The 25,112-nt window shown below is 38.0% G+C and overlaps 2 protein-coding genes across 7 annotated transcripts in view; both read right to left on the bottom strand.

The window, feature by feature from the left end:
* Window positions 1–1,246: 1,246 nt before the first annotated feature.
* On the bottom strand, window positions 1,247–13,606 carry MTRF1L (mitochondrial translation release factor 1 like). Of its 3 annotated transcripts, none has more exons than XM_077782165.1 (7): window positions 13,588–13,606; window positions 11,407–11,486; window positions 10,054–10,237; window positions 6,360–6,523; window positions 5,022–5,139; window positions 3,098–3,234; window positions 1,247–2,504 (listed from the first exon to the last, which is right to left on the bottom strand). In XM_077782165.1, exons 3-7 carry the CDS (start codon window positions 10,184–10,186, stop codon window positions 2,289–2,291), a joined length of 768 nt encoding a protein of 255 aa, XP_077638291.1. In that variant the 5' UTR covers window positions 10,187–10,237; window positions 11,407–11,486; window positions 13,588–13,606; the 3' UTR covers window positions 1,247–2,288. The 3 variants fall into 3 exon arrangements, with proteins under 3 accessions (XP_077638291.1, XP_031360222.1, XP_021396248.1); XM_031504362.2 differs by lacking the exon at window positions 13,588–13,606 and adding an exon at window positions 12,761–13,133; XM_021540573.3 differs by lacking the exon at window positions 13,588–13,606 and having other exon boundaries at window positions 10,054–10,212; window positions 11,407–11,481.
* A 2,565-nt stretch (window positions 13,607–16,171) lies between these two features.
* RGS17 (regulator of G protein signaling 17) overlaps window positions 16,172–25,112 on the bottom strand; it is a 70,904-nt gene continuing 61,963 nt past the window's right edge. For 3 of the 4 annotated variants that reach the window (XM_021540570.3, XM_021540569.3, XM_021540571.3), the window contains exons 3-5: window positions 24,968–25,057; window positions 22,732–22,966; window positions 16,172–19,641 (exon numbers count right to left, since the gene is read on the bottom strand). In XM_021540570.3, the coding sequence (XP_021396245.1) occupies window positions 19,453–19,641; window positions 22,732–22,966; window positions 24,968–25,057 (514 nt within the window). In that variant the 3' untranslated portion in view covers window positions 16,172–19,452. The remainder of the gene's footprint in view (window positions 19,642–22,731; window positions 22,967–24,967; window positions 25,058–25,112) is intronic. The other variant, XM_021540572.3, reaches the window with a different exon arrangement.

Genomic DNA, 25,112 nt, shown 5'->3' with positions numbered 1-25,112 from the left:
GGGCGCGTAGCGCGGCCAATGGGCGGCGGGCAGGCGGCGGGGGCCAATCCGCGGCGCGGCGGGCGGGGCCGGCCCGTCCCTCGCTTTCCCTCCTCGGCCGCCAGGGAGGGACGCGAGTGGCGCGGCCGCGGCTCCCGCGCACGGCCGCGGCTCCCGCGCACGGCCGCTCCCGCCCGCCCCTTCCTCCCGCCCTGCGGCCCCGCACCGCGCCCGGGGCCGGAGGAGCCCCCGGCTGCCCCTCCCGGCACTGACACGCGCCTAAGCCCAGCTTGGCGCCCAGCTGCATCTGGCTCTGCTGGTTTAAATGGACGCGCCTAGGATACCCACATCACCCCGGCACGCACCGAACGTGCAAAGCTCCTCTACCGGGAAAGAATTCTCACTCGCACTTTAGATATTCAAGAACTGCCCGGATGCAATCCTGTGCCATGTGCTCTAGGATGACCAGGCTTAAGGAGGGATGTTGGACTGCATGACCCACTGTGGTTCCTTCTAACTTGACCCAGGCTACTCCCCATAAAATAATTGTATTTATTTTACATAACCAGTGGTTGCAAAGTGAGCCAGAGAACTCCCGGGAGCTAGGCTGACTGGACACCAGTGCAGGAATCCCCACCACTGCTGGAAAGGCAATCTGCTCACAGCTCAAGGAGGTTGCATTTGCAGAGACAACATCCCTTGCATTAAAGTTAACACAGAGCAAGCAGGGGACTTCAAGTCTCTACACAGTAAATCTTGACATGATGGGCCAAGGACAGTGAAGTCCACCTATGTACAGCACTGTCAGACACTAGGTTTGGAATACCTCTGTCAGCCTCCTGCGAGAACTGCACAATGTCTGTTTTTTCTCACACTGGTCAAAGCCTGGTCACTTGCAAGGCAGTAACACATTTAGTGTTTGTTCAAGAGCCAGATGAGAATGTCTGCCCAGACAGAGTACAAACTGGAAGATTAGGGAAGGTCTAGGATGACGAAGACCCAAACAATTACCTAAGTTTCATGTAGAAGTCCAGTGTGCAGACCTGGTCAATGGCCCTTATTTGCTTGGAAGAATATGAAGCTGAACAGCAAACTTCATCTATCACTTGGCATAAGAAGATCTGGCTTTTAAAATCATGTATGTAGGACTGTCACAAGTGCTCTTCAGCATTCCATTTATCATACTGATCGGGTAAGAATGAAGACTTTAGTCCTAGTTTCTGCTCAAATAGGAATCTAATAATTTCACACAAAAATTGAGTCAATATTTCTTTTTACTTTTTTAATGTGACAGTTTGGAGTTATAAAACTGCTAGTAAATACAGACCTAGGACTCATGCTCATCAAAAGGAAATATGTATGCCTCATCTTATGCACACAGACATTCCTTCATCTTAAGTTAATGAATGCATCTTAAATTAAAAGACTTGGAACTTAATCATAGTTACCATGCAGAGTTTACTAGAAAAAAAATGGTAAAGGTATCAGATGTTTTAAAATGCTGTTAAATAAACAGACAAAACCAGTAAATGCTGGTCATAGCACATAACTTTTAGAAGATTAACAACTTGGGCATTCAATTAAAACCATAAAGGAGGCACTGAACTGAAGTCAACTGGACACTGAAATATCAATTGAACAATACTGTAACCATTACTTTAATTTTTGACTCAAGAACAGTAATATTTGTTCCAAAACCAATTCATATGATTCATCACTTGGCTTCCATGGCTTTTTTTCCTCGCACAAGGGATATTCCTAAACTTGTTTTGTATTTATAAATAAGGGCCAGAAGGCCTTGGAAACATGACAGAGATACACTTTGACTCCCTTTCCCATGTCACATGTAAGTGATTAATGAGTATGTGGACAGAGTGTGTAATTTATTTATCACTTTTTTCCAATCACTCAAACAAAATAGGACTTTTTGTTCTCTCAAATAAGCTATTTCACACTGTTGTGTGATGGTTAAGCCATAGTTTAAACGAAAATAGGAACTAGAAATAACTCCTTTTTTAACGCATGCATACCTTTTGAGAGTAGTGTATCAGTAGAAGTTGTTTAAAACTGCTGTTACTTCTGGTGCAATCAAGTAAACTTTTCAAAAGGACTACAGCAGCAATAATGTCTTATATGAAGATAATAAAGTCTTTTACTCAGCAAGTAAGAAAACTGTTTAATATTCATTAGGAAACAAGTTGTGATGATTTTCATGATGAGAAAAGTAGTTCCATTTTCTGGGTGGTGCTCTGAAAAGCTTTGCAGATCAAGGTCGACATGTGTTGTAAAGGCCTGAGAAAGAACAATGTTCAGGAGGAATTATTTTTTTCATTTTCTGAAATAATTTCCATTAGAGATTCATAATCAGCATATTCTCTCAGAGTTTGTATCATTTCATCTAGCATTTCTTCCCCTAGCATGAAAGACTCAACATGATGCACTGATCTGCTTATTCTGTGGTCTGTAATTCTGTCCTGCGGAAAGTTGTATGTTCTGATCTTCTCTGATCTTCCTTTAGTCCCAATCTGTTGAACAAGAAGAATCAGTTTATCATCATCTTACAAAAATGGTGAAATATTGATTAGGCATATAAAGCTATAGGTTTCTCTTCCTCACCTGACTATACAAAATTTGCTAGAGTTATATAGTACTCAGATCACTTCTACAGCTGCAATAATTGTTCTCAAACATGTAAAAGAACAATTATACTGCATCTTTTTCTAATACTATTCTGGTTCTTCATGCTGCAATCCAGTTTGTTTCACTGGATCTCTAGGATTTACCTACTACTGAAATTTTAAGTCTGGCTAATATATGGGCTTTATTGCTGCAGTAAAATGTAATGTTGTTGTTTAGAGAGCCTGGGGGACTCCACAAATTTTGCTCTCTGGAGTGGCCTAGTGGAAGGCATCTCTTCCCCATGGTAGGAGGGTTGGAGCTAGATTATTTTTAAGGTCCCTGCCAACCCAAACCATTCTGTGATTCCATTACTTTTTTTGTCTCATTTAAGTCCCTTCTGGGCTCCTGCTGTTCTATGTTTCCATTTACTACTTGCTGTTTGACAAAACTATTGAACATAAAGACACATGTTTGTATATCACAACTAAGTGAAACTTACTTGAATCTTTCGAGCATAGTTTCTCTTTTTGGTTTCTTCTTCTAATTTGGCATTGTATAGTTTAGCACACAGCATTTGCATAGCCTTCTCTTTGTTTCTAATTTGGGATCTTTCTTGCTGACATTCAGACACAATCCCTGTCAAAAATATCGTGACATTTAGCATTTAAGATTAACACATACTAAAAGAGCTCTGCAATTTCTGGAAGATTTTTTTGTATGTTATATTAGGCTGTTACATTTGGACTGGGAATGTAGAAGTCCAAGTTTATTAATAAGTAATGATACATTTTGGGAGAGATGTGTAGGCTGAGTTGTACAGGTGTTTTAAGCCATAAAACAAGAAATTTAATTAAGTGGAAATTTATTTCACCTGGATAACAGATGGATAATGAAATAAAAGATATGTGATGTGATCTGACTTATAAAAAACACCTTCATTAGTCATAAATTTTGGCTACAGTTCCAGAAAACACAGGATTTAAAGAATAGTAAAATACATAAGCAAGAGAGTGCTTAGCATATGGTCAGAATATAAAAAAGTGGGCACTATTTTATTTAAAAAAATAGAACAGTGTTCTTTGTCATCCCAAAACACACAATTAAAGGTAAGAAATGAAAAGCCCAAAAAAGGAGCAGGAAGAAGAAATACAGTACGAACTATGTTGTTATTTGGACTTGTTAAGTAGCTCTGGTAATATTAGAGGATGATTTTATAAGATTACATAGTATTACTTTCTGAAAAGACTTATTTATAAACAACATTTTGGATCGCAGTGAAGGTTTATAAAAAGATTTAGGATGAGAGAAATAGAAGAAGCAACAGGACAATTTTAAGGGAAGAGAGATCAGAGAAATAAAGAAGGGAAAGGTGGAACAGAAAAAAGTCAGGAGCTAATGTCCCCTGTTAACTTTGTATAAGTGCAAAAAATTTGCAACATACTTTAAGATTTCTATAAGACATCCTAATAACAGCCATCAGCAAAACCTAAGATCAATTGCTGGTTTTAGTTTGTTGTGTTTTTATCCAAACATACAGGCAATGCAAAACATTTTTAATCTGGGGTATCTTTCTGTCACCATATAGTGAACAGAATTTTAACCTCTCCACTGTTTGCGGTCTGCTTTACTAGAGTGCTGCAACAAGTGCAGAATGGATTGATGTTTTAAACAGATACAAAGAATTGTGTGGCAAAAATCTGGATACATGGATAAAGAGGGCTTGGGATTACCCTGAAACTGTGTAAAGTAAAGCCTGATGAATATTTGTGGTAGAGAAGAGGAAAAGTTAAAATGCAATGAAAGTCAAGAAGGCTGTTGTGAATTGCTCAAAGGGAAGTAAAAGGCTTAGGAATGGCAATAAAAAGCCCCCATACCAGAGTTAAAATCAGGTAGTGTTTGAGGGTGTATCTTATCCCTGCTATGTTTCCTAACCTGAGCCAGAGGGATGGGCCTCTTAATTATGTGTGTCATCTACGGGAAAGGAGCCAGCAGACGAAGGGGAGCTGGCATTCTGAGTAGACTCTGCAATTAAAAGTAATGTTTTAATATGAAAATAACACAATGTCTCTTTTGGAGACTAGTCAAGAAAATTCAGAACATTAGATTTCAACCTACTCCATTTTTCGGTTTAATTTTCATTATTTGAAAGTTTAAATATAATTTTTTGATAGAAAATGATCTGACTGCTTTTAGAGTGCCATGTTTAACAGCAAAATTATAGCTCACCAACTGAAGCCAGTAGTCTTCACTGTTAAAAACTGAAGTGATGATGCATTTTAGAGTAGTATGAATAGACATGAAAATTACATTAAACCTCTGCTCTACTGTTGCCCAGGTTTGAAAATAAAACCATTGTTTCAAAAGAAATTCTGACAGCAGTTTTGGAATGTGGATCTTGTACTAAGGAAAGAATGAAGCAGCACCTGTTGGAATGTGAACTATCCGTACAGCACTATCTGTTGTATTGACATGCTGGCCTCCAGCTCCACTAGCTCGCTTTGTTTCTATCCGTAGATCTTTTGGACTAATTTGCAGCCTCATCTGTCATGGGAGACAGGAGAAAAAGAAAAGTATTTTATGTTGCTTCTTTCTAGACAGATATCAAATATGCACAGTCAGTTTATTTTAGAAGGCACGATCATGCAAGATCAAACTTCTGAATGCTTATGGGTACTAATTCAAATCCTCTTATAAACGTATTAAGAAATCATGGTAATCAGACTTGAATGCATCACGATGGAACCCCAGAAATCAGCCAAATAGTAATTTAATGCATAACCACTGCTTAGCACTAATTTTCCTCTCTTTTGAGAGCTCTGCATTCTCTTCCAGCAGAGTCAACCAATATTTGAGCTTGATTAGATGGTTTTTAAATTAAATGGAAGACATTTCCTTTTTTGGCTTTGGAGTGGAGCAATAGTCTCTGTGAGGAAGGAGCAAGGTAAGAAAGTTCAGAAAGGAGTAACATCTTTGTCAATCTGCTACGTCAACATAAAACTAAGATCAAAACAAAGCAAGCAAATATAGCAAAACTGAATTATCATACATTTTAGAACAGGCAAGTAAGGACAGTACAAAAATGGGAAAGAGGAAGTGCTAAAAGAAGTAATCTATGAGCTTTGTAAAATGATTCCGTCTTTTGTTAGTTTGCAGAAAATGTAGTTTTCCACATGCCAGACAGTCACAGTTAATTTTCAAGTCATAGTTAAGTAAAGCCTGTTTACTTTATTGAAATTAGAAATATGAGAAAAGATAGCAATTCTTTATTTCATCCCTGTGATAAAATAACAAATATGACCTAGTTTAAAATTAAGATTAAAAAAGTCATTATGTGAAAATATCAAGAGAGACAGAAAACATTTGGCATCAAACATTGTTCCTGGTAATGTCTGTGTTGCTACTGGACATGAAATGAGTATACAGAAGCTTGGTAAGTTCAAACGAGAAAAAGAGCCAACTTTATTTCTGACCTCACAATATATAGAATTCCAAAAGTGACAGTGGATTGGAGGATGAAATTGCCACCTCTCCAACCACACTGGTCAAACCAACAGTCCATTAATTACTCCAACAAAGCAGAATGAAAAACAATCATTATTTACATGAACGGTGCATGAAAACGCCAGTAGAAATATTTAAACATCAGAAGGCATAGAAAACTTTTAAAAGAACTTTAAAACTTTCAAAAGAACTATAAAAGAAAACTTAACACTTTTACAAATCAGGGCAACATGTCTGTTATACTGAAAGAGAAATATTACCTCAGTGGGTTGGGGTAATATTGCAACAGTCATTGTGCTGGTATGAATGCGTCCTTGTTTTTCTGTCTTTGGTACCCGCTGAACACGATGCACTCCTCCTTCAAACTTCATGTATTTGTAAGCTTCAACTCCTGCTATACTGGCTACTGCATGTCTTAGGCCACCTTAAATAGAGAAGAAAAACAGTTGTAAACCTTTATAAACTGCTGGTACTATGCTGTTATACTTCAGTGCATTTACACAACACTGGCATTTGTTTCTTAAAATGATGAATTTACTATTTAAACATTTGGGCAAAATTATGCTGAAAATGCAAGAATAATCTTAAAACTGTGCATATTTACTCACACAGCAGTTCAAAAAGGAAAGGACTGTCAACTTCTGGTTTGTAGAGTCCAATTAAATTATTTTTATATACATTTTTAATACATTTTACATACACCTATATAATATTTTTCTGGAGCAAACAGAATACAGATTCCTGCACCTCTTACCAATACCTCCAGCAAAAAACTTGACAGCAACATCCTACAAGCACTGAACAGCTTGGAACTTGGAAGTCAAGTCCATAGCAATCACAGCTTTGGGACAGAGTTTGTTGCTCTACTACTTTATGACGTTCTTGATATTCCTTGTTTGCTGGTGTGCAGTATAAGTGAAGGATCAGAGAAGTGATGGCACTATAAATGAATATATCATTTATATATAAATGAATGAGTATATTTCACTCATATGTAATATATTATAAATGAATACATTTCACCCATTTTTGTTTTTAATGCAGCTCAATTCCCAAATCCCACTCTCAGCACAGTGGATGGTGTGCCATCACAGTGGATAGGAAATGACTGAAGAAGACACAGGTGGCCTTGAAAGAGTATTGCTCTTCAGGCCTTGCAATATGAAACAATAGCCGAGGAAAAGAAGAGGCTTCTCAGAAATACTGGTTTAAGCTATCTTTCAGACTAAGGAACTCAACCATAGGGACAAAACAACAGCTTTTTAAAAAAGTAAAATGAAGAGAACATGGAATCTGAAAATGCCCTGTGCAGCAGGAAAAAGTCATCCACCAGAACACAGGCCAGATTGTTCACCTTCATGGACATGTTCGTGTTCGTTCACTCATAACTTATATTAAAATATATATTGTTTTACAGCCATGCTTGTGAAAGATAGGAAGAGTAAGCTAGGCTATTTCACATCATTTTTATCCTTCTGCTTTTAAAATTCATATTGACACGTGCCTACAGTGGTTAGAATAGGATGACCACAAAACTGGTCCACATGACAGGTATTTAGATCATATTGCTTCAAACTGACTACTACCAACACAGGTTTACTGCACAGAACTGCAGCCAAATCTAATGAAATTTTGACAGACCTTTTATGTTGGCAGACATACGGTAGGCTTGTTAAATATAGTTAACTCTTGATAACTATGAATTTCCCCTTTCACATAAAATGTCCCAATCTATCCTGATATCTCATTTACTCAGAACAAGATTATGAGTTTGCGCTCATTTTTTTATGTGGCATCTTAGATCAGGGAAAAGGCCCACATGTGTGTCTCTGCCTGCCACTACAGGGTGAGAAACAGTGGATAAATAATGACATGTGAGTTTGTGCTTCAACATGTGAGCTGAATCTTTAACATGCTATTTTTGCACAGTGGCATCCCATGGGGTAGGTCAATAGTCATTTAAGAGTGGACTGTAACCTGTGTTTCATTGCAGCTTTATTTAATGAGCACCTTGTTCACACATGCTCACCTTCAGATTTCAAATTCAGAAATTCTCTGAAATAAGGGAGTTTGACATTTTAACATAGGACCTCACTTTTGCTCATGTAACTCAATAAAAATGGAATGTGGGTAGGATGTAACAACCTAATATCAACCAGCATCCTTAGCCCCACTCTTACTCAGCACAGCACAAACCATTTAAACCTGAGGGTTCAAATATCAATTTCATTGACCATGCCATGTATAGTGCCCCTATCTCCCAGTTTATCTCCAACATCTGTTTTGATAATATGTGGTTGTGCAAAATCAAAAAATAACCTGCAAGAGGCTGACAAAAGCTAGGGCTGCCTTTATTTTTCCTAAGATTTACATCCTAAATGTTAATTAAGGTGCATAAACAAACCTTCAGCAAAACAGACTTTAGAACAGACATATAACCATTAAAAAACCTAGCCCCTTCGAAGAGAAAATATGGACAGATTTATACTAGGTTAACATATTAGTTCAATTTCCCATTTAAGGCATTAATGAGAATATCTCTGAGGGTGTGGGCTCCTTGTCCAAGGACAGCTTTCACCAAAAGGGTAGCCAAGCCCAATTCCATTTTTCTTCTAATCACAGGACTGTAAGCTGAGTCAGACCTGACTTACAGCTATTCCATAACAGGACTTTTTCAGCAAAATCAGTGGAATGATCCAATTAGCACGGTGGCCTCAAAACTGCTAGAGCTGAGAAAGAAAATATATACAACTGGCTGGAAAATGAGACAAGCTATGCTTAAGCTGACTGAAACTGTGCCCTGAAGGTGAGGTGTATAGACTGCTGGGGTTTACCCAATCCAAGTCTTGCATCAATGAAAAGGCAACTCTCCTCCCCACCTCATATGTGAAAAAAAAAAAGACCCAGACCCCTCCTCTTTTCTGTTTACACCCATCTAACCTGTACAATGTTTATTCCATTTACTTTAAAAAAAAGAAATAAACAGATTTCTTTTGGCTTTGAAGCATTTGCCTGGTCATGAGTGGGGATGAGCATGACTTTGCTATTTCAGCAACAAGATGCATTCTAGTATGAAACTTCTTGTCCCTCTTGCCATGTAAACTGTAAAAACTTGGCACATGGGCTCTTAACAATACAAGAAGTTTATTCATATTAATAAATCTAGATAATAGAAAATAAGGAATTCAAGTGTGATAAATTTAAAAAAATATATATTAATTGAATCATTAGCAGTCACTCTAGAGGGGAATGAGCCACTCTAGAAGGGAGCCTGAGTTCACGTTCATGAACTTGAAATAAAATATTTTCTAAGAACTCTAAATAAAAATATTAAAACAAATATAACACTTTTGAAAATCAAATTCTAATAAATATTTTAACAGCTGTTACAGATGAGCTATATCCAAATATCCTATTCCCTTATATTATAGAGATATTATTACAAATAAATTTAAAATGTTTTATATTAAACTCCAAAATTTTTTTAAATAAAATTGATTCCTCTATGCTAATAGATCCATAATTAAAACCAGATTTTTCAATCTTCCACCATCCTAATCTATAAACAATAAAAAATTAGATAACTAAATAGAACACTGTAGCCAAATAGTTTACATAATCTTTATTTAAAAAAAAGCTAAGCTAATACATCTGTATCACTTTCTAAATTTCCTTCTGCCAAGCACTTGTCTTTCAATAGTTTTAAAATGTATAAGTGAAAGTACTAAAAGACAAATTTTCTTTGCAGCATTTTAGTATTTTAATAGTTTTTCTGAAATGGAGTTTCATGCCCAAATACAGAAGCTGAAGAGAACTGTACTTAGACATTGAAACAATATTCCACTTCTAAAATTAAGATAGTGCAAATTAGTCGCCTTTCCTTTGGAAATGAAAATATCATATTAATGAGTAATTCAACTTGAATTAGGAAGTTACAGCTTTTTCATTACTGACCTAGTTCACTGGGAAAGTATTCTAATACTTCAAATTTCCACTTTTTATAAGCAGCATATCGTTGATACATATCAAACATCTCCGAGGTGAACAGCATGGCTTCCTGCCCTCCAACTCCAGCAGTTACTTCCATGACAAGATCACTCTCATCTGTTTCTTCTGAAGGAATCAAAAGCAACACTATCTGTGAATACAAAAGCACCCAGCTAAGACTCCCCTCTGACACTGCTATCCACACCTGAGTCAGTGTAAAACGCCAGACACTTCTGTAACTGAGCCAGGCTGTGTTCTCCTGCCCTGAGGATGGGCTTCAGCCAGGCAAAGGTGTGCAAGGGTGATGGTGCATTGCAGGAAGGCTCCCTGCGTCTGTTCATGGTCACAGGAGCTACACAGGCCTCTCTTGAGAGCCACAAAACTTCACAGAAGTTTTCAATCCATCAAGAGCACTGTGAGGATAAACCACAGGATACATGCCTGCTCTTGCAACATAGCTGAATATCTCCGTTCTAATCAGATTCCCCTTTAATTCTATCTCAACTGCAGAGTTAAGAAGGTATGGATGTTCAGGAATACAGTCCTTCAACAACAACACAAATGTACTATTTGTTTATTAATAAAAAAAAAGCCTGATTTGCAGAAGAAAGATATACCAAAACTAAAAAATTATCAAAATTTTGCATGCTGAATCAAAATTCTGGATGATTCGCAAATGCTTTTAAATCCTCTTCCTTTACTAGCCTTAGGTGACATTTCTTTCCATAGACAACTTCTTTCGGCAGAATGAGAAATATTTACAAAAAATATTTATAAAGTGACTGCTGTGCTGTTGTTGGAGGAATAAATAATGTGACCATAACAGCTTCTACAGTAACATTAAGTTGAAACAGTATGTTTAAGATTTTTTTTTTGTGTAAAGTAACATAGACACTCTATAATGTATAAAGTAGCAGCCTAAAGTAGTTACATAGTATTATATTTTTATCAAACCCACCCGTGAGTGACAGTATGTATGTTTCCAAAGGCTAAAGAGTTGGACATCCATAAAGATACATCCAGACAAGACAAACTAGAGCACCTATTTAAAAAGATACTTTGAAACATTTTTGGGTACAAATAGGCACTTGCTTACACGATGTCTTCATAGCACCTGATTTTTTTCATTTTCCTTAGCTAACAGACACTATTTGAGGGGAGGAGAAGAACTTATCACATACATCTTGATGAGAATCATACAATGGGTTTGGGTTGGAAGCGGCCTTAAATATCACCTAGTTCCAACACCCCCAAAAAGACAATTTGGCTCTGTTAATTTAAGAATGGGAAGGAAACAGGGACTTTACTAGGGGATCTAACCTGTTGTTTCAGTTCAGCTATCTCTTCTTCACACGAAGCAATTTCTGTTTCTGCAAGCTTTCGGAAATCTTCATTCTCATCTGAAATATTTGAGTATGGTTAATCCTCAGACTTAGTGCCATTCTGAGAAAATCATGAAGAACTTACTCTACCAAAAAAAAAATAACCAGCCCAAACCAAAAGCAAATTACCACACAACCTTTCCCTCCCCCAAAACATTAAACCTGTTAGAAAATCAAATTACTAATATGCTCTGTAAAGAAGACTCTAAGTACATATTAAGTGTTTTCTAATTCTGTGCAGGTATAAGACATGAGAAAAATCTGAAATAAAAGAATTTGTGCTAAAACATCCAAAACTAAAATCCAAGCCAACCATAAAGAACAATGATTACTGTGCCGGTGGTCAAACAACAGCAACGTCTGCACAGATTGGTTATGAATTTCCATCCTCGGAGATACTCGAAACCCTGAGCAACTTGTGGGTGACCATACTTGAGCAGGACTGAATGATGTCCAAAGGTCCTTCCCACACCAGCCATTCTGTGGCTCTAAAAAACTATTTTCTGTATTTCAGGGTGGCAGGAACATAAAGGATTTAAAGAGTACAATGGCTCCAAAATTGGCACTCCTTGTTAAAAGGAATAATGCCCCCATCACGGTATGCAAAAATCAGAATACTACAGTTCTAGGGAATACTAAATCATCTAACGAATGTCAATTGATGCTGAAGTATTCCTCTTCTACATTTAGTTTTTTTAACTGTTATCAAAATGAAGTTTGATTCTCGGTAAAAAAAAAAAAAAAAAAAGCCCATTATTTGGCAGCGCTAAAAGTGTGCAGCTACTGACATACAACAGAATCAAATCAGTGTGGAGACAGCAGATCCAGGTCCTGACTTCTACAACTGCCAAAACGGAGACAGGCAGGTAGACTGGGCTGTCTTGACAGAAAGGGAAAGCTGGATTAACAAAAAAAAAAAAAAAAAAAAAAACCTTCACCAAAACTTGAGAAGTTTTCTATCCCCGATTAGTTATCTTTGTTTTATATTAAACAGGTTCCAGTATCGGCACTTCCCACGCCGGTGGAAGTGCTTCTCCCACTTGCACTCGCGAACTCGGCTCGGGCAGTTTCTTTGCCGCCGCTCCGGAATGCCCGGGGGGGCGGCCGCGGGCTCCCGCGGGTGACGCGCGTGTCACCGTCGCGGCCCCGCCCGGGGACCCGCGCGCCGCTCTCCCGCCGCCGGGCCGCGCCCCGCGCGCGCAGCCGCCATCGCGGCAGGTGAACGGCGCATGCAAAGGAAGCTCCGCCCCCCGGTGCCGCTCCCGGGCGGCGCCGCGCGCCCCGCGCCGCACCTCGCGCCAGCTCCCGCGTGTCGCGCAGCTCCCGCTCCTTGTCGCGCAGCCGCCGCACGCGCGCCGCCAGCTCCGGCGCCGCGCCGCCCCCGGCCCGCGCCTCCAGCAGGCGGCGCAGGGAGGGCGCGGCGAACAGCTCCTCCAGGCCGGGCCGCGCGCCCAGCCCGCGCCGCGCCGGGAGCGCCCATCCCGCCGGCGCTGCCCGGAAGCTCCGCGGGGGCAGCGCGGCGGCTCGGTAGCCTTGCGCCGCGCGGAGGGCCCGCGAGAGCAGCCGCATGTCTGGCCGGGCCGCAGCGCGGCCGCTCTCCTGTCGCCCGGCAGTCGCTGGCGTTCCGGAGACGCCCGAGCGCGCTTGGCAGCCTCCCTTCCGCGTTTCCGGAAGTTGCCGAAGCGTCTCGGCGCTGGCTTTGGGCGCAGTCGGAAATCATCGGGTCTCCGGTGGCGGAAATGGCCGAAATGGTTCGGCTTCCCTTGGCGCGCTGAATCCCGCGGCGGGGCGGGCGGGCTCTGATTGGCCAGCGCTGAGGGGGCGGGGCTCCGCCTCATGGTCCCTGCCGGGCGCTCCGAGCGCCCCCTGCAGGCCCAGGATGGAGGTTTTAGTCATTCTCAACCAAAAAAAAAAAAAAAAAAAAAGAAAAAAAAAAAATCAAGAAAGCGTCAAACCTCATCAAAACCTCCTTATCCCAAACTTATAGCCGGGCTTCTGAGGAAGAGCCTTGGGCGTACTGAGGTTTCTACCAGGGCGGTTTAAAGCCAGCCTAGCTAAAAGTGAGGTTGGTGGGAAGAGTGAGCCTGGCCTCTGGATATCCACTCTTACTCTTACAGACCTTCTTCCTCCAGAAGAAATCTTCCGAATTAAAGTACGCTGGGGAGGACCGTGCAAAAACTGTGGAACTGAAAACAGGTGCAAAATTAAGCATTTAGGAGAAAAGAAAATTGTCAGAAGGCAATTCAAACTGCCTTCACAGAGTAGCAGTGAGACTAAAAGACAGCCCATTTACAAAATACAGATCTGAGTACAGTGTTTTACATGTTAGTTTCAAGTGAGAAAGCAGCGAGGATGCAGCTATTTAGGAACTGTGTGTTCTGGGATGATCTGGGCAAATCCCTCCTGAAATGCAGATTGAGTGCATATTACCTTGTTTTAGATTACATCATTAAGGAGATTCTTGGCTAAACTCAAAATAGTTTCAAGAATATATTTTATTATAAAAATGTGCAACTTTACGTAAAAATTTATTAGGCAGTATTTTGTATTGCAGTCTTTGGAGGAGTCAGAATTTTGTCCTTGCCTTCCTTCTGTCCTTGTTAATGTCTTACCAGACCTAGGCATTCATATCTTACAACTAAATTGCAGTTAACAGTTACTTCCTTATGAAACATTAGTAAATTGTTATTTTCACAAATGTAATATCAAAAGCAAGAGTAATAATTGAAAACCTAAGTGGTCTTGGTAGTCAGAATACTTGAAAGTTTTTGTTCTATGATGGAAATCGAAAGGCTAGTGTATGAATTTGCTATTAAAATATTAAATATTAAAAGTAATGGTTAGATAAAAATATTTTCCTATGATTTTAAGTGCGCAACTTTAGATAAGGTGTATTGGTAAAGTGTAGCAAAATTTTTTACGTAAAAGTCACACTGGAAGACCTTTGTGGAGAATGTATAGCCTGTGTGAGTTGTCTGGCACTGATAAAAACCTCAGGCCATCACTATGAAATCTAACCCACCAAAAGCTTCCTTTGCAGCCACTACTGCCTGGCCATGAAGCTCCTTGAGATCTTCTTCCGGAAGCATAAAGGAAAAATGACCCAATTTATGCTTTAACAGACAAAATATTTTGATGTTCTGTAACAATGAATGAGCATCTAACTCTGAGTCCAGCTTGTGAATAGTCCTATGGAATACTCAGAAAACTAATTTAAGATAAAGTTTCTGAGAGAAATAAAAAAGTAATCTGAGTCAATGACAGATTGTCAGCCTTTGAATCACCTGAATCATATCCCTTTTATAAATGAGAAGGGTGGATTTCCACAGGGTGAGTTCATGGATAAAGGAAGGGGCAAAATCAGGCTTTTGGTATAAAGTTTATATATGCAGACACTGTTTCTGTCAAGTCTTTGTCTAACTGATTTTGGCACTATTATTGCTTTGTTCTTTCATCCCACCAACATCACTTGTTGGCAGAAGTATTCAAACGGCATGTTCAAACTGGGCTGATGCTTTGTCACTGCAGATGTACTCAGCATATTAGTGAACAGGATGGGACTTGCTGTGTCAAAGTCCCAGGCTGTGGTACAGCACTACTTTTGGGTCTCCTAAAAAATAACAGCACTATAGGCTGAGAAAAAGCCTTAGGAATGATTCAGATCAACTTGGAGGAGACATTGCATCTGCCTGCCTATGTACAACATTAATTTTTTGCTTTGTTGGATTTGATAAGGACTCGGGCTCTGTTGACTGGGTCAACAGTGCCAGGGAGCAGGCTCACAGATATTGTAGGAATACAGTCTTTACTCTTTGTGTTGTACTCCTTGTTGTGCTAAAATTAGAGACTTTCTTGTATCAGCTTTGATTGCTTTTGAATTGGTGTTGCGGAATACTTCTGCTAAATGGATTGTGCAACCACTTCCTGCATATGGAAGTTGTGGATTCCTAAGTGGGCTCACAGCATGGTCAGCCCAGCAAGCTGCTCTTACTGAAAAAGCCCCTTGCTTGATTTTAGATATTGGCTCCTTGTAATTGAGTCTGCTGCCTAAGGAATCAAGTTTAGCATGAGATGATGTCTTAAACCCTGGCTGTTGAAGCTGGACTGTAGGTCTCCTTTATTTGCTCAGTTTAGACCACAGCCTAGCAGCACTTCAGCATGCTTTTAATTTAAAAAGTAACTATTGCTAGCTGAAGTCTGGTTTGTGTCCACTTTCTGTTGTCCTGCAAATGAACTGTGTGGACTCCACAGGTACTCAAGTATGCTATGGACTGGCTGTGGACCTGGATGTGCTATGACCACATTTCCATAGTAGCATGCCGTAGCTGTTTAACCTGGATCACCAGCCTGTCTTTTCTCCAAACCTTGAATCTCCTTCACACCACACATGCCTGCAGGCTTATCTGGATGCTCATTATACTATCTGTGAGTTTTGCTTCATTCTGTGTATCCCAAACTACTTTAAGCTCAGTTATGTGAAAGCTGGTTGTAAACAGCTAACTTGAACACATGTGTAACAAACAATAGATTCAGTGTCTTTTCAGTCTAAAGGACAGGAGGGTACAGAAGTATTCTGCTTATTTTTGTCCCTTTGGCATTAGATTCTATTTGACAGGAATTTAAAACACTGGGCAAAAAGTGACAAAAACATAGCTCACTTTCTGTAGTGCGCTTGCTATATACATTCTCATGAAAAACTGAAATACAAGTTAAATACATACTTATTTTATTCCAAGCTATAGAATAAGTGTATTTAGGCAGTTTTTCAAAGTGTATTGTACACTGCATGCACAATAAATGAGTTTAATAGCTTGACTTTTTTACAGTTTGTGTTCAAAGACCTGTATGATAGGCAATGAGATCATGTTACTTATTGTCCATCCATTTAGACCACATCCATTTTTGCCATAAAAAAAATTGGTAAAGCCAAACCAATAAACGAAGCGTACATTAAATGTTTTAATATGAGCATTTGCTCCAAGAAAGAAATGTTACATGCTATTTTTAAATCCCTCCCAATAGAGGATTTTTGACAATAAACTTTTGAACATGATTTCATTGCAGTATTACACTGAAGATTGGTGTAATATTTTTCAAAATTATGTCACAGTTTCCAAATACAGATTTTGGAACCTTATGCTAGAAATCAAGGTAATATTTTAGGGCCTGCACATCTAGCTTTAAACCTGTCTTGAAAGGATGACTTGTCTTTGTTGACAAGAAGTTCTACCTGTGTGAAATATCTTATAAAGATAGCTTGTGACTAGCAGGTCACCATCAAATAGTAACATTAATAATATTCAAGTCTACATTTGTCAAGACTTATGCATGCAGTTTTGTCTCTTACACATTGCTTAGTTGTGTGCACCAAAGGTGTTGTGCCTCAAACACCAACAACTTGAAATTACACTACGTAAATATATACATATAGGATGCTGTATATGTTTAGTACCAAGTAAATATAACTAGTCAAATGATACTAGACATATGTAAGACCATAGTTAAATTCCAATTAAGAAAAAAGCAAGAAAAATTGTTTTTTTCCTAACAGCATTTCACAGTAGAAGGAGGCAGTCCTTTCTCACTGAATTTTCCCCCCTCAGGATTTGTAAACATCATAGCTCATATTCTATCAGTATAATAATTGAATATTTTATTCATAATTGCAAGTAGCTAACCAACATGAATAAAGTTGTCATAACACGGTAGCACTTTCAGACAAAACAGGTATTTATTAAAAGAAACATTTATAAATATTTTGTCTTGCATTTTAAACTACATTTTCATAAATAACAATATTTAAAAGTGCTGAATATGGTAGGATAGTCAGCAATGCCACTGTAAACAGATTTGTTTTTCCACTTTGCAGATTTTTGTTTTAGATCCCATTTTGTCAAACACTACAACAGTTAAAATATTTGCATAGGGAATAGAGAATAGCCCTTTTAATCATCTCCTGAATTCTATATAAATTACAAAACCAAATGAGTTTAAGAAACAGTTTGTTAAATTGTTCATATATATATCCAAAAAAAGCACACAGGTTTCAAGTAAAAAGAATGACTAAAAAATTCCCCAAACCTGCTATCTGAAGCATGTTCAATAAATTAAGAAAATGAGAGGTAGTAAAACAAAGGGAAAAAAAGAAGCCCCAGAAGATAAACTAAGACCTGCATCCTCCCAGTTACGGTGTCGCAGCAGACCTGCCTCAGCAGCAGCAGCTCCCACCAAAGCTGGCACCGGAGGCTGCCCGCAGGAAGTAACTGAGGGACTGGAGCCAACTGTGTTCAGGCCAGATTCCACTCAAGGACACAACTGCCAGACCTTCCAGGCCAATCAAAAGTGATGGGCTCGTGCCGTGTTTAGTCCTACATAAGTCAGAAGAACCGTGCCTCTCAAGTCTTAGTATGGTTGTCAGTATTAAATATATATATATATATATATATATTTAACAAGTATTCAGAGCAATTTATTGGTATATCTTTAGCAGTTTATGAGGGATGCTAACACTCATTTTGCTTATGTATGGTAGGTGTGAAGATGGGTTTTTTTTATGTTCCAAGTCACTGTCTCTTAAAACATCAAAATGTGTCCTGAAACTGGACATTCTTTGATAAAAAGGCCAAGCAAACACCTATTAAAAACACCATGGCAACCTAGTGATGGGAGTACTGTGCTGCCTTAGCTATGATTAAGGGCTCAGTACAGGAATCTCTACCCAGGAAAGATACCCATTGTGTTTCTGTAGGCATTTTGCTTGGGTAAGATCTGTGGTTTTAGAAGCCCTTAAAGTTTGGTTTAATATTACTCTCCAACCCTCTTTTTTTTCAAGGGGTTGTTCAAAATCAATGAGGCTAGAAGCTAAGATAAGTCTTCTTTAACCCGCCACCTCGTAAAATGTTACTTCATTTAAAAACATTTTTTACCGGATTTAGCTTTCAAAAAAAATATCTTACAGAACAGATGCAGTTCATCAAAATGTTCTAAAATGCTCTAAAATGCTACATGTAGGCAATCTTTTATTAAATTTCTTTATTCAAAAAACTAAATTATCAAGATTTTTGTGTTGTTTCTTGTTTCTTTTTTTTTTCTGAAGTACATAACATTATACAACAGTGTTAGAACTGGATAGCCAGTCTTTAATAAATCAATTACAGTATCTGACATCTGAAATGTACATTGAAAGTATTTCTTCTTGTAACAATTAAACAATATCAGCGCATAGCTTGTGTCACCCAGAAATGGATCCCTTTAAGTGATTTGTGCTTTTTTTTTCTCCTTTTATTTTTCTTTTTCTTTGACATTGCAAACTCTGTAATGAAAATGCCACAGTTTTGGCAGTGAACAACCAGAGGAATCCTCCGCTTGATTTATTTTAAATAAACAGTGATAAATAGCTCTTTTTCTCTATACAGAAATATTGGCTTCAAAAAGTCAGTTTATTGTACTCAGTAGAGCATGTAGAGTAATGCTACACCTTAAAAATTGGCTTTTTAGTTAGTGATGTTAAAAAATGCAAGCCTCTTTCTGGTTTGCTGTAATTGTTTCTATGTACCATAGGACTGTATTGCACAAAAAAAAGTTTTTAAATACAGCTATAATTTATGTTATTGGATTAAATATTGCAACAACTAAGTGGTAAGTGAAGCAGTTTTACCTTGCACATGCAGTGTGAGGATACACAAGGAGACTGTTCGTAAAACTACAAATACATCATTGCAATCTTAACTGCAGTAGGGTGAAAGGAGTGTGAAACAAATGTATTTTGGCAAATCCATTGATCCCCTCCTACGCCATCTTGAGCAAGGAGGACCTTGGAAAAATGTAGACAGAGACCATAATATGTATTTTTTTTTTCTTCACAGTAGCCTGAGTAGTGCTAAACTGTAGTTCTCCAGGAACCCAGCTCCAGATGTTATTAAACTAATTTTCTTCCTCCCACCCACCCAAAAAAAAATCAAGTTATTTTGTTTCAAAATTAAAACTAAGTTTCTGAAGTAGAGCCTGTAATACTTTCAACAAGAGACTTATAAATCTGAGAGTTCAAAAACCTTGGAAAAGAGTCTCTGTGCATCAAGGTGTATATCTGGAGCTGGGCATCTTCATACATGTGAGGGCTGGGATCCAACAAGTTTCTGTTGATCACTTCTCTCACCCGGGAATCAAGACTAACCTGAAGAAGATGAGCACAGAATAATAAAACAGTAACATTGAAAAAGCTGAAATATGTATCTTTATTTCTCAAGGCTCCATTGAACATGCTGAGTTTTTCAGTTATTCAAGCAATGCTCCGTGCTTCTTTCAGAACCATCACACAATTACTGGTTAATGCACTGAGAGCATCAATTCTATTTCAATTTTGACTTGGTCTTTGCATCCATCTTAAGATCTGTACAAAGAAATGCAGCTGTATAGCAGATTAAATGCAGTGCAACTGCAGTTTTCCAAAATATATTGTTTTACTTAAAAAATAATTTAATTTGTATGCATTTAAAAATGTTTCTCTTAAATTAATGTTGAATTACCCTCATTTGGAGAGCTGCAGTTTTTTTTTTTTTTTCTGAGCATTTGTGGTTAAACTTTTTGAAAATTTCTATTAATCATTCTTATCTGGCTGCCCTAGAGATTTTTTTTCTTTTTTTTTTTTTTTTTCAGGCGCTACACTTGTGCCTTACAAATTACCCAGGGATTTTCATAATTTTTATTGTGTAAATCTCCCCATTATTATTAACTATTTCAGATTTTTTTCTTCTTATCAGGACTCTTTAACATCTGATAATTCATACTTTCAGGAGATCATATATCCATATTGAAGTTGTTAGCAAGTTTCAGTTTTAGCTTCTCATTTATTTACCATTTGTGATGAACTCCTGTGCATAGGCAGAAAAGGGCATATTATGCTTGGAATGAATGCCTAGATAATTTTAGAATATCCTTTAGAAATCTGAGTGAATGTACAGTTTATCCACAAAATGCTCTAAAACTGAGTAAATTAATGCGTTCTGGATTAAATGAAATGTCATGAGCAGCAAAGCCCACTGGAACCAGCAAGGGTTTACTCAGCTAGGAAGAAAAGGGCTAAAATCCTGAGTAGATAAATAACAAGAAGAGGTCAGTTAAGATACTGTGATTTACACCAAGTTGCAATCTGACCCTACTGCTCTGCAACCGTACAAAGATATTCATATGGTGTGAAGGATTGACTTCAACCCTGGAAAGCTCCATGTATTAAGATACGTTGATACATGAAGGATGGTAACTAAGATGAAAACTCAGAATATGTTTGGATGTGTGAGCCTGTGCTTTCATACATGGTGAAGCAAGGTCTTTGAAATACGCTGGTGTGGTATGGTATAGAATGGTACAGCACTGAGAAGTAAACATACATTTTCATTCTATCTTCAGTACCAGCTGTAGGATCTGGCATTGTTGGTTTGTTGGCATATTGGAGTACACTACTGACAGAGCAGACAAGCTTTCTCCCCTAATATCTGCTGTCATTTGGTTATCAGTCACAAGGCACAACTATGAGAGACCAGTGGTGTTGCTCAGCCAGTGAGTGTGGGCAGGAATACAGTGCTATGGTAGTTTTGAGTGGCAGTGTTGCAGCCATGTGTCTTCAGAATATATTTGAATAGATTTCAAGCCCAGAACATTGCAATCTACAGCACAGAAAGGACACACTAAGATTTAAGCAATTCTCCCCCTGACATGCAGGCACACACATTTATATAAACCAAAACCAGTTTGTGCAACTATTTGGTACTTCAATATCAAACATAATATCTAGGAGAAAAACCCCTCAAATTTGGCAGATTAGTGGGGGTTTGAGCCACTAAGCATAATAAAAGTTAATTGCACTCAGAAAATGCAAAAAAACAAAATTAATTATGGAACTGTTAATTTGCATTGTATTTTTTCAGTGACTCACTGAAGCCAGATGGCAAAACTAGTTGGAATTACTAAAGGTATTTTCTTTCTAAACAGATGAATACAAAGTAACTGTTTATAACACTAAGACCTTCTGCCTCAATAACTTCTTTACTGTATGAGTCATGCTAAATATATCAGTTCTTATGTCAAAAGGTAACATCTGGAAAGGGATGCCTGGATGAACAAGAATTTTTCAGTTCCCATGCTGTTCTAAAGCATTGCAAACATTTCTTTTTTGCCTCCTAAGATTTCCAATATGGGCAGAAGCAACTAGATTGATGAGATCTGTACACATCCAGCACCAAGTTTGTGAGTAGCTTTGTTAAACTCTAGATCAAACAATGCTTGGTTAGTATTTGAATTTTAAATGCTGATTAGTCTTAGTTTATAAAGACAATTGAGCATTTATCAGATACCTATCTGGTAAAAATACAGTATTAGAAGAAAAACTTATTATTAGCTTGCTGTACTGGCAATTGTATTTCGCTCCAAAGCCAAAGTACATATTATGACACAAGAGAAGATAATGGAGCTATAATTCACTTTTGGCTTCATTCATATGAATGAAGTCGCAAATTTTTACTGAATGTAGTGAAAAAGGTAAAATGCAGGAAGAAAGGTACACAGCATAAATTAGCATAACACCATTGAGTAGAAATTCAAATGCAATGCACAAAGACAAGGCAAAGAAGATAAAGGTACATGATGTGGCCTAAGAAAAACTCTTCTACAGTGCTTATATATTTATGTATCTCTTTGTATTACAAAGCATGGTTTGATAGGGCTGCTTTTTACTACAGGTGAAGGTAATTTCAAAATTTGTCTATTTCACTTAAAAGTTTAATAAAGTCTTATAAAATTCCCTAGATATTATACATTTCATTAGATAAAATATGTCAGCTTCATTCTTGGACTCTCACATAGCAATGACCAGCAGAAATTCAGATTTTCTCCCAGACAATTGTAGCAGCGGATAAATCTACAAAGATTCTGATTTAAATTCCTTAAGTTTGGTGCTTTTTCTCCAGAAATCCACTTGCATTACTTATTTATTCTCTCTGTCAGATATGTAGCATTACTAAAGAGGCAAACCTATTTATCAGCTTTCTTTTACTGGGGTTTCTTAAGCCTTATAGAGAACCTGGATGTGTTGTGGCTGGTAATGGACCAGTGTCTGCATCTCTACTGTTTCTATCCCTTCCTTTCCTGATTTAATGTTCATATTGAGGCTTTCATCTGACAGCCTTTCAGACCCTCACCTGGCAGTCTAGTGTATAACATTTCTGCTCTGGGATTACAGAAAATGCAAATGTAACATTTACAGCTTTACCTCTTTTGGTGATAGTATAGAAATGTAATCTTCATATATAAGTCTTGCTTTTTCTTCAATAACTTTCTTGTTCTGTTCTTTCTTTAGATCTTCACATGCAAGCCAGAAAAGCAGGTTCTCCTCACTATACTCCGTTCTAAGAAACTCTCTGAAAAGGTTCCTCCCAGCTGGTGTTTTCATCATCTTGTCAAAATTCTGAGCCCAAGACAAAATTTCATCTGCAGTAGGGTTTTGGCTGCAAAAGAAAATATCATTACAAATATGCTTCTATTTTTGTAACAGTGTTTTCATACATTCATCCAAAAATTCTCCTTTCAACTGCACTTTAGTTCAAAGTGAAAACTAGAAGCAACAATGCTTCAGCAATAACAACAGGGAATTTTGTTTGCTCTTAATTTGTGCATACATTATCCCAATAGCCCACTAAATGTGTTTAACGTTATAAGATATGCACTTGGCTTTTTACAAGTTTTCTGCTGGTGCTCTTAGCCACGTGGCTTAGAGACAAAATCCTACAACAGCACTGAACTCCTGTCTCTGCAGTAAAAGGACTTTTTCATGTAGAGTTTTAGATGACACCTGATGTCCCTGCCTGCCTCTGATGATGACTGTACACAATTTGATTTAGGAGGAACAAGAAAAACAAAAAGCTCTTGGCAGCCAAAAGCATGCTAATGAGGCCAAACAAAGGCATAATTCAAAGAGATTTTAAATTAGCATATGTCTCTGTTCTTGTACCTAAGGGTTGCTAAGCTTCCCTGTTTCATGCTCTTGACATGAATGATGATTTTTTGACATGAGATGTGGTGGATTTTGCTGACAAAACAGGAAAGAAAAGAAATGGGGAGAAGTCCTTATTTCCATTTCCTGAAGGAAACTATTTGTGGCTTTTACCAGTGGATGCACTGGGTAAGTGATCAGAAGATTTACTGGCATCACTAATCCATTAATGTACCAATGAACAGTTTAAGAAAGTAATTCTCCAGATTACTCAACAACAATTAAATATAGCTTCAAACTTAATTTTGAGCACTCACCCTCTCCTTCCTGATTCAACACAAGCACTTTACTAGCTGTTGTCATTAGCTTCTGTGCAACCATGATGCACAATAAGTGACACTTGTCTATATAATTTGTACTCAAGTCAATTTATCAACTCCTACTCTCCATGCAAGGCAGACTGGATGCTGGGAAGCTATTTGTAATAAATCCCAAATTGATTAACTGAAAAGTAATTGTAAACTGAATGAAAAGGTTTAAGCACAGATTTGAAGGTGAACAGTCCTCTCAGGACTTTGCACTCTCCACTGAGGAGCGTGCAAAGAACCTGACGAGCTGAATAGGGCTGACAAACAACCTGAGTTCCCTTGTTGTCTGTTGGGAAGCTCTTGACTTATTATATTTTATAGAAATTTATGATATTGTCTTCTCATAAAAGACAAAGATTAACAATAAAGGCAATGAATTGTTTGGGTTGTTTTTGTTACCATATATGTCCTTTAAAGTTTGAATTTCCTTCTTATGGGATTAGAGAACTCAGATTACCATTTACCATTACCCTGACAGATTACCACTTTTCCCCACATAATAAACAGGGGCTCAAGTTTTAGACAGAAATAGAAGCTCAGACTTTCAGCGTGTTAAACCTAGTTTGCAAGGTATATGGTTTTTGTTTAATTCCAGTGAAACCATAGTTCAAAATATTTTATGAAAGGTAGCCAGATTAAAACTCTGATAATGAAGTACACTTGTGACTATTATTTTTTCTTCTTGTCAGGAGAGACAGGAAAAAATGCTGTCACAGGTAGCAGAGGCTTTTTATAGAGACCCACATAAGGAAACGTGTATGCACCTTCCATTTCTCCCTGTGGTTCTTCCCCACAAGTAAGAAACTGTAAATAAGCGTGACTTGTTAAATGTCTCTGCTGTCTTTTCATTGTCAGGACAGATTTTGCTTCCTTTTGTATAGAATTTTTTTGGAGGAAAAGCAATTAAAATGACATTCCCAAAGAATTAAACCCAAGACAAATGTTGATATTAGTTAAAGACAAAGCACTTATTAGATAACAGTTTGACCAACTTACCATTCTTCTATGACCTGGATACTCTCCAGTTGTATAGAATTTTTTTGGAGGAAAAGCAATTAAAATGACATTCCCAAAGAATTAAACCCAAGACAAATGTTGATATTAGTTAAAGACAAAGCACTTATTAGATAACAGTTTGACCAACTTACCATTCTTCTATGACCTGGATACTCTCCAGTTTGGTCGTATGTGTTGGCCTTCCTGCATTGTCTCCTCTATCTTCATTCCTAACAGTGAGGCTGCAATGTAGTACAACACTTTATTTTGTCTAGAGAAAGTTAATTTAAAACTATG

The sequence above is a fragment of the Lonchura striata genome, chromosome 3, assembly GCF_046129695.1.
Source record: "Lonchura striata isolate bLonStr1 chromosome 3, bLonStr1.mat, whole genome shotgun sequence".
NCBI lineage: Eukaryota > Metazoa > Chordata > Aves > Passeriformes > Estrildidae > Lonchura > Lonchura striata.
This window is presented reverse-complemented; position numbering and strand designations above follow the sequence as displayed.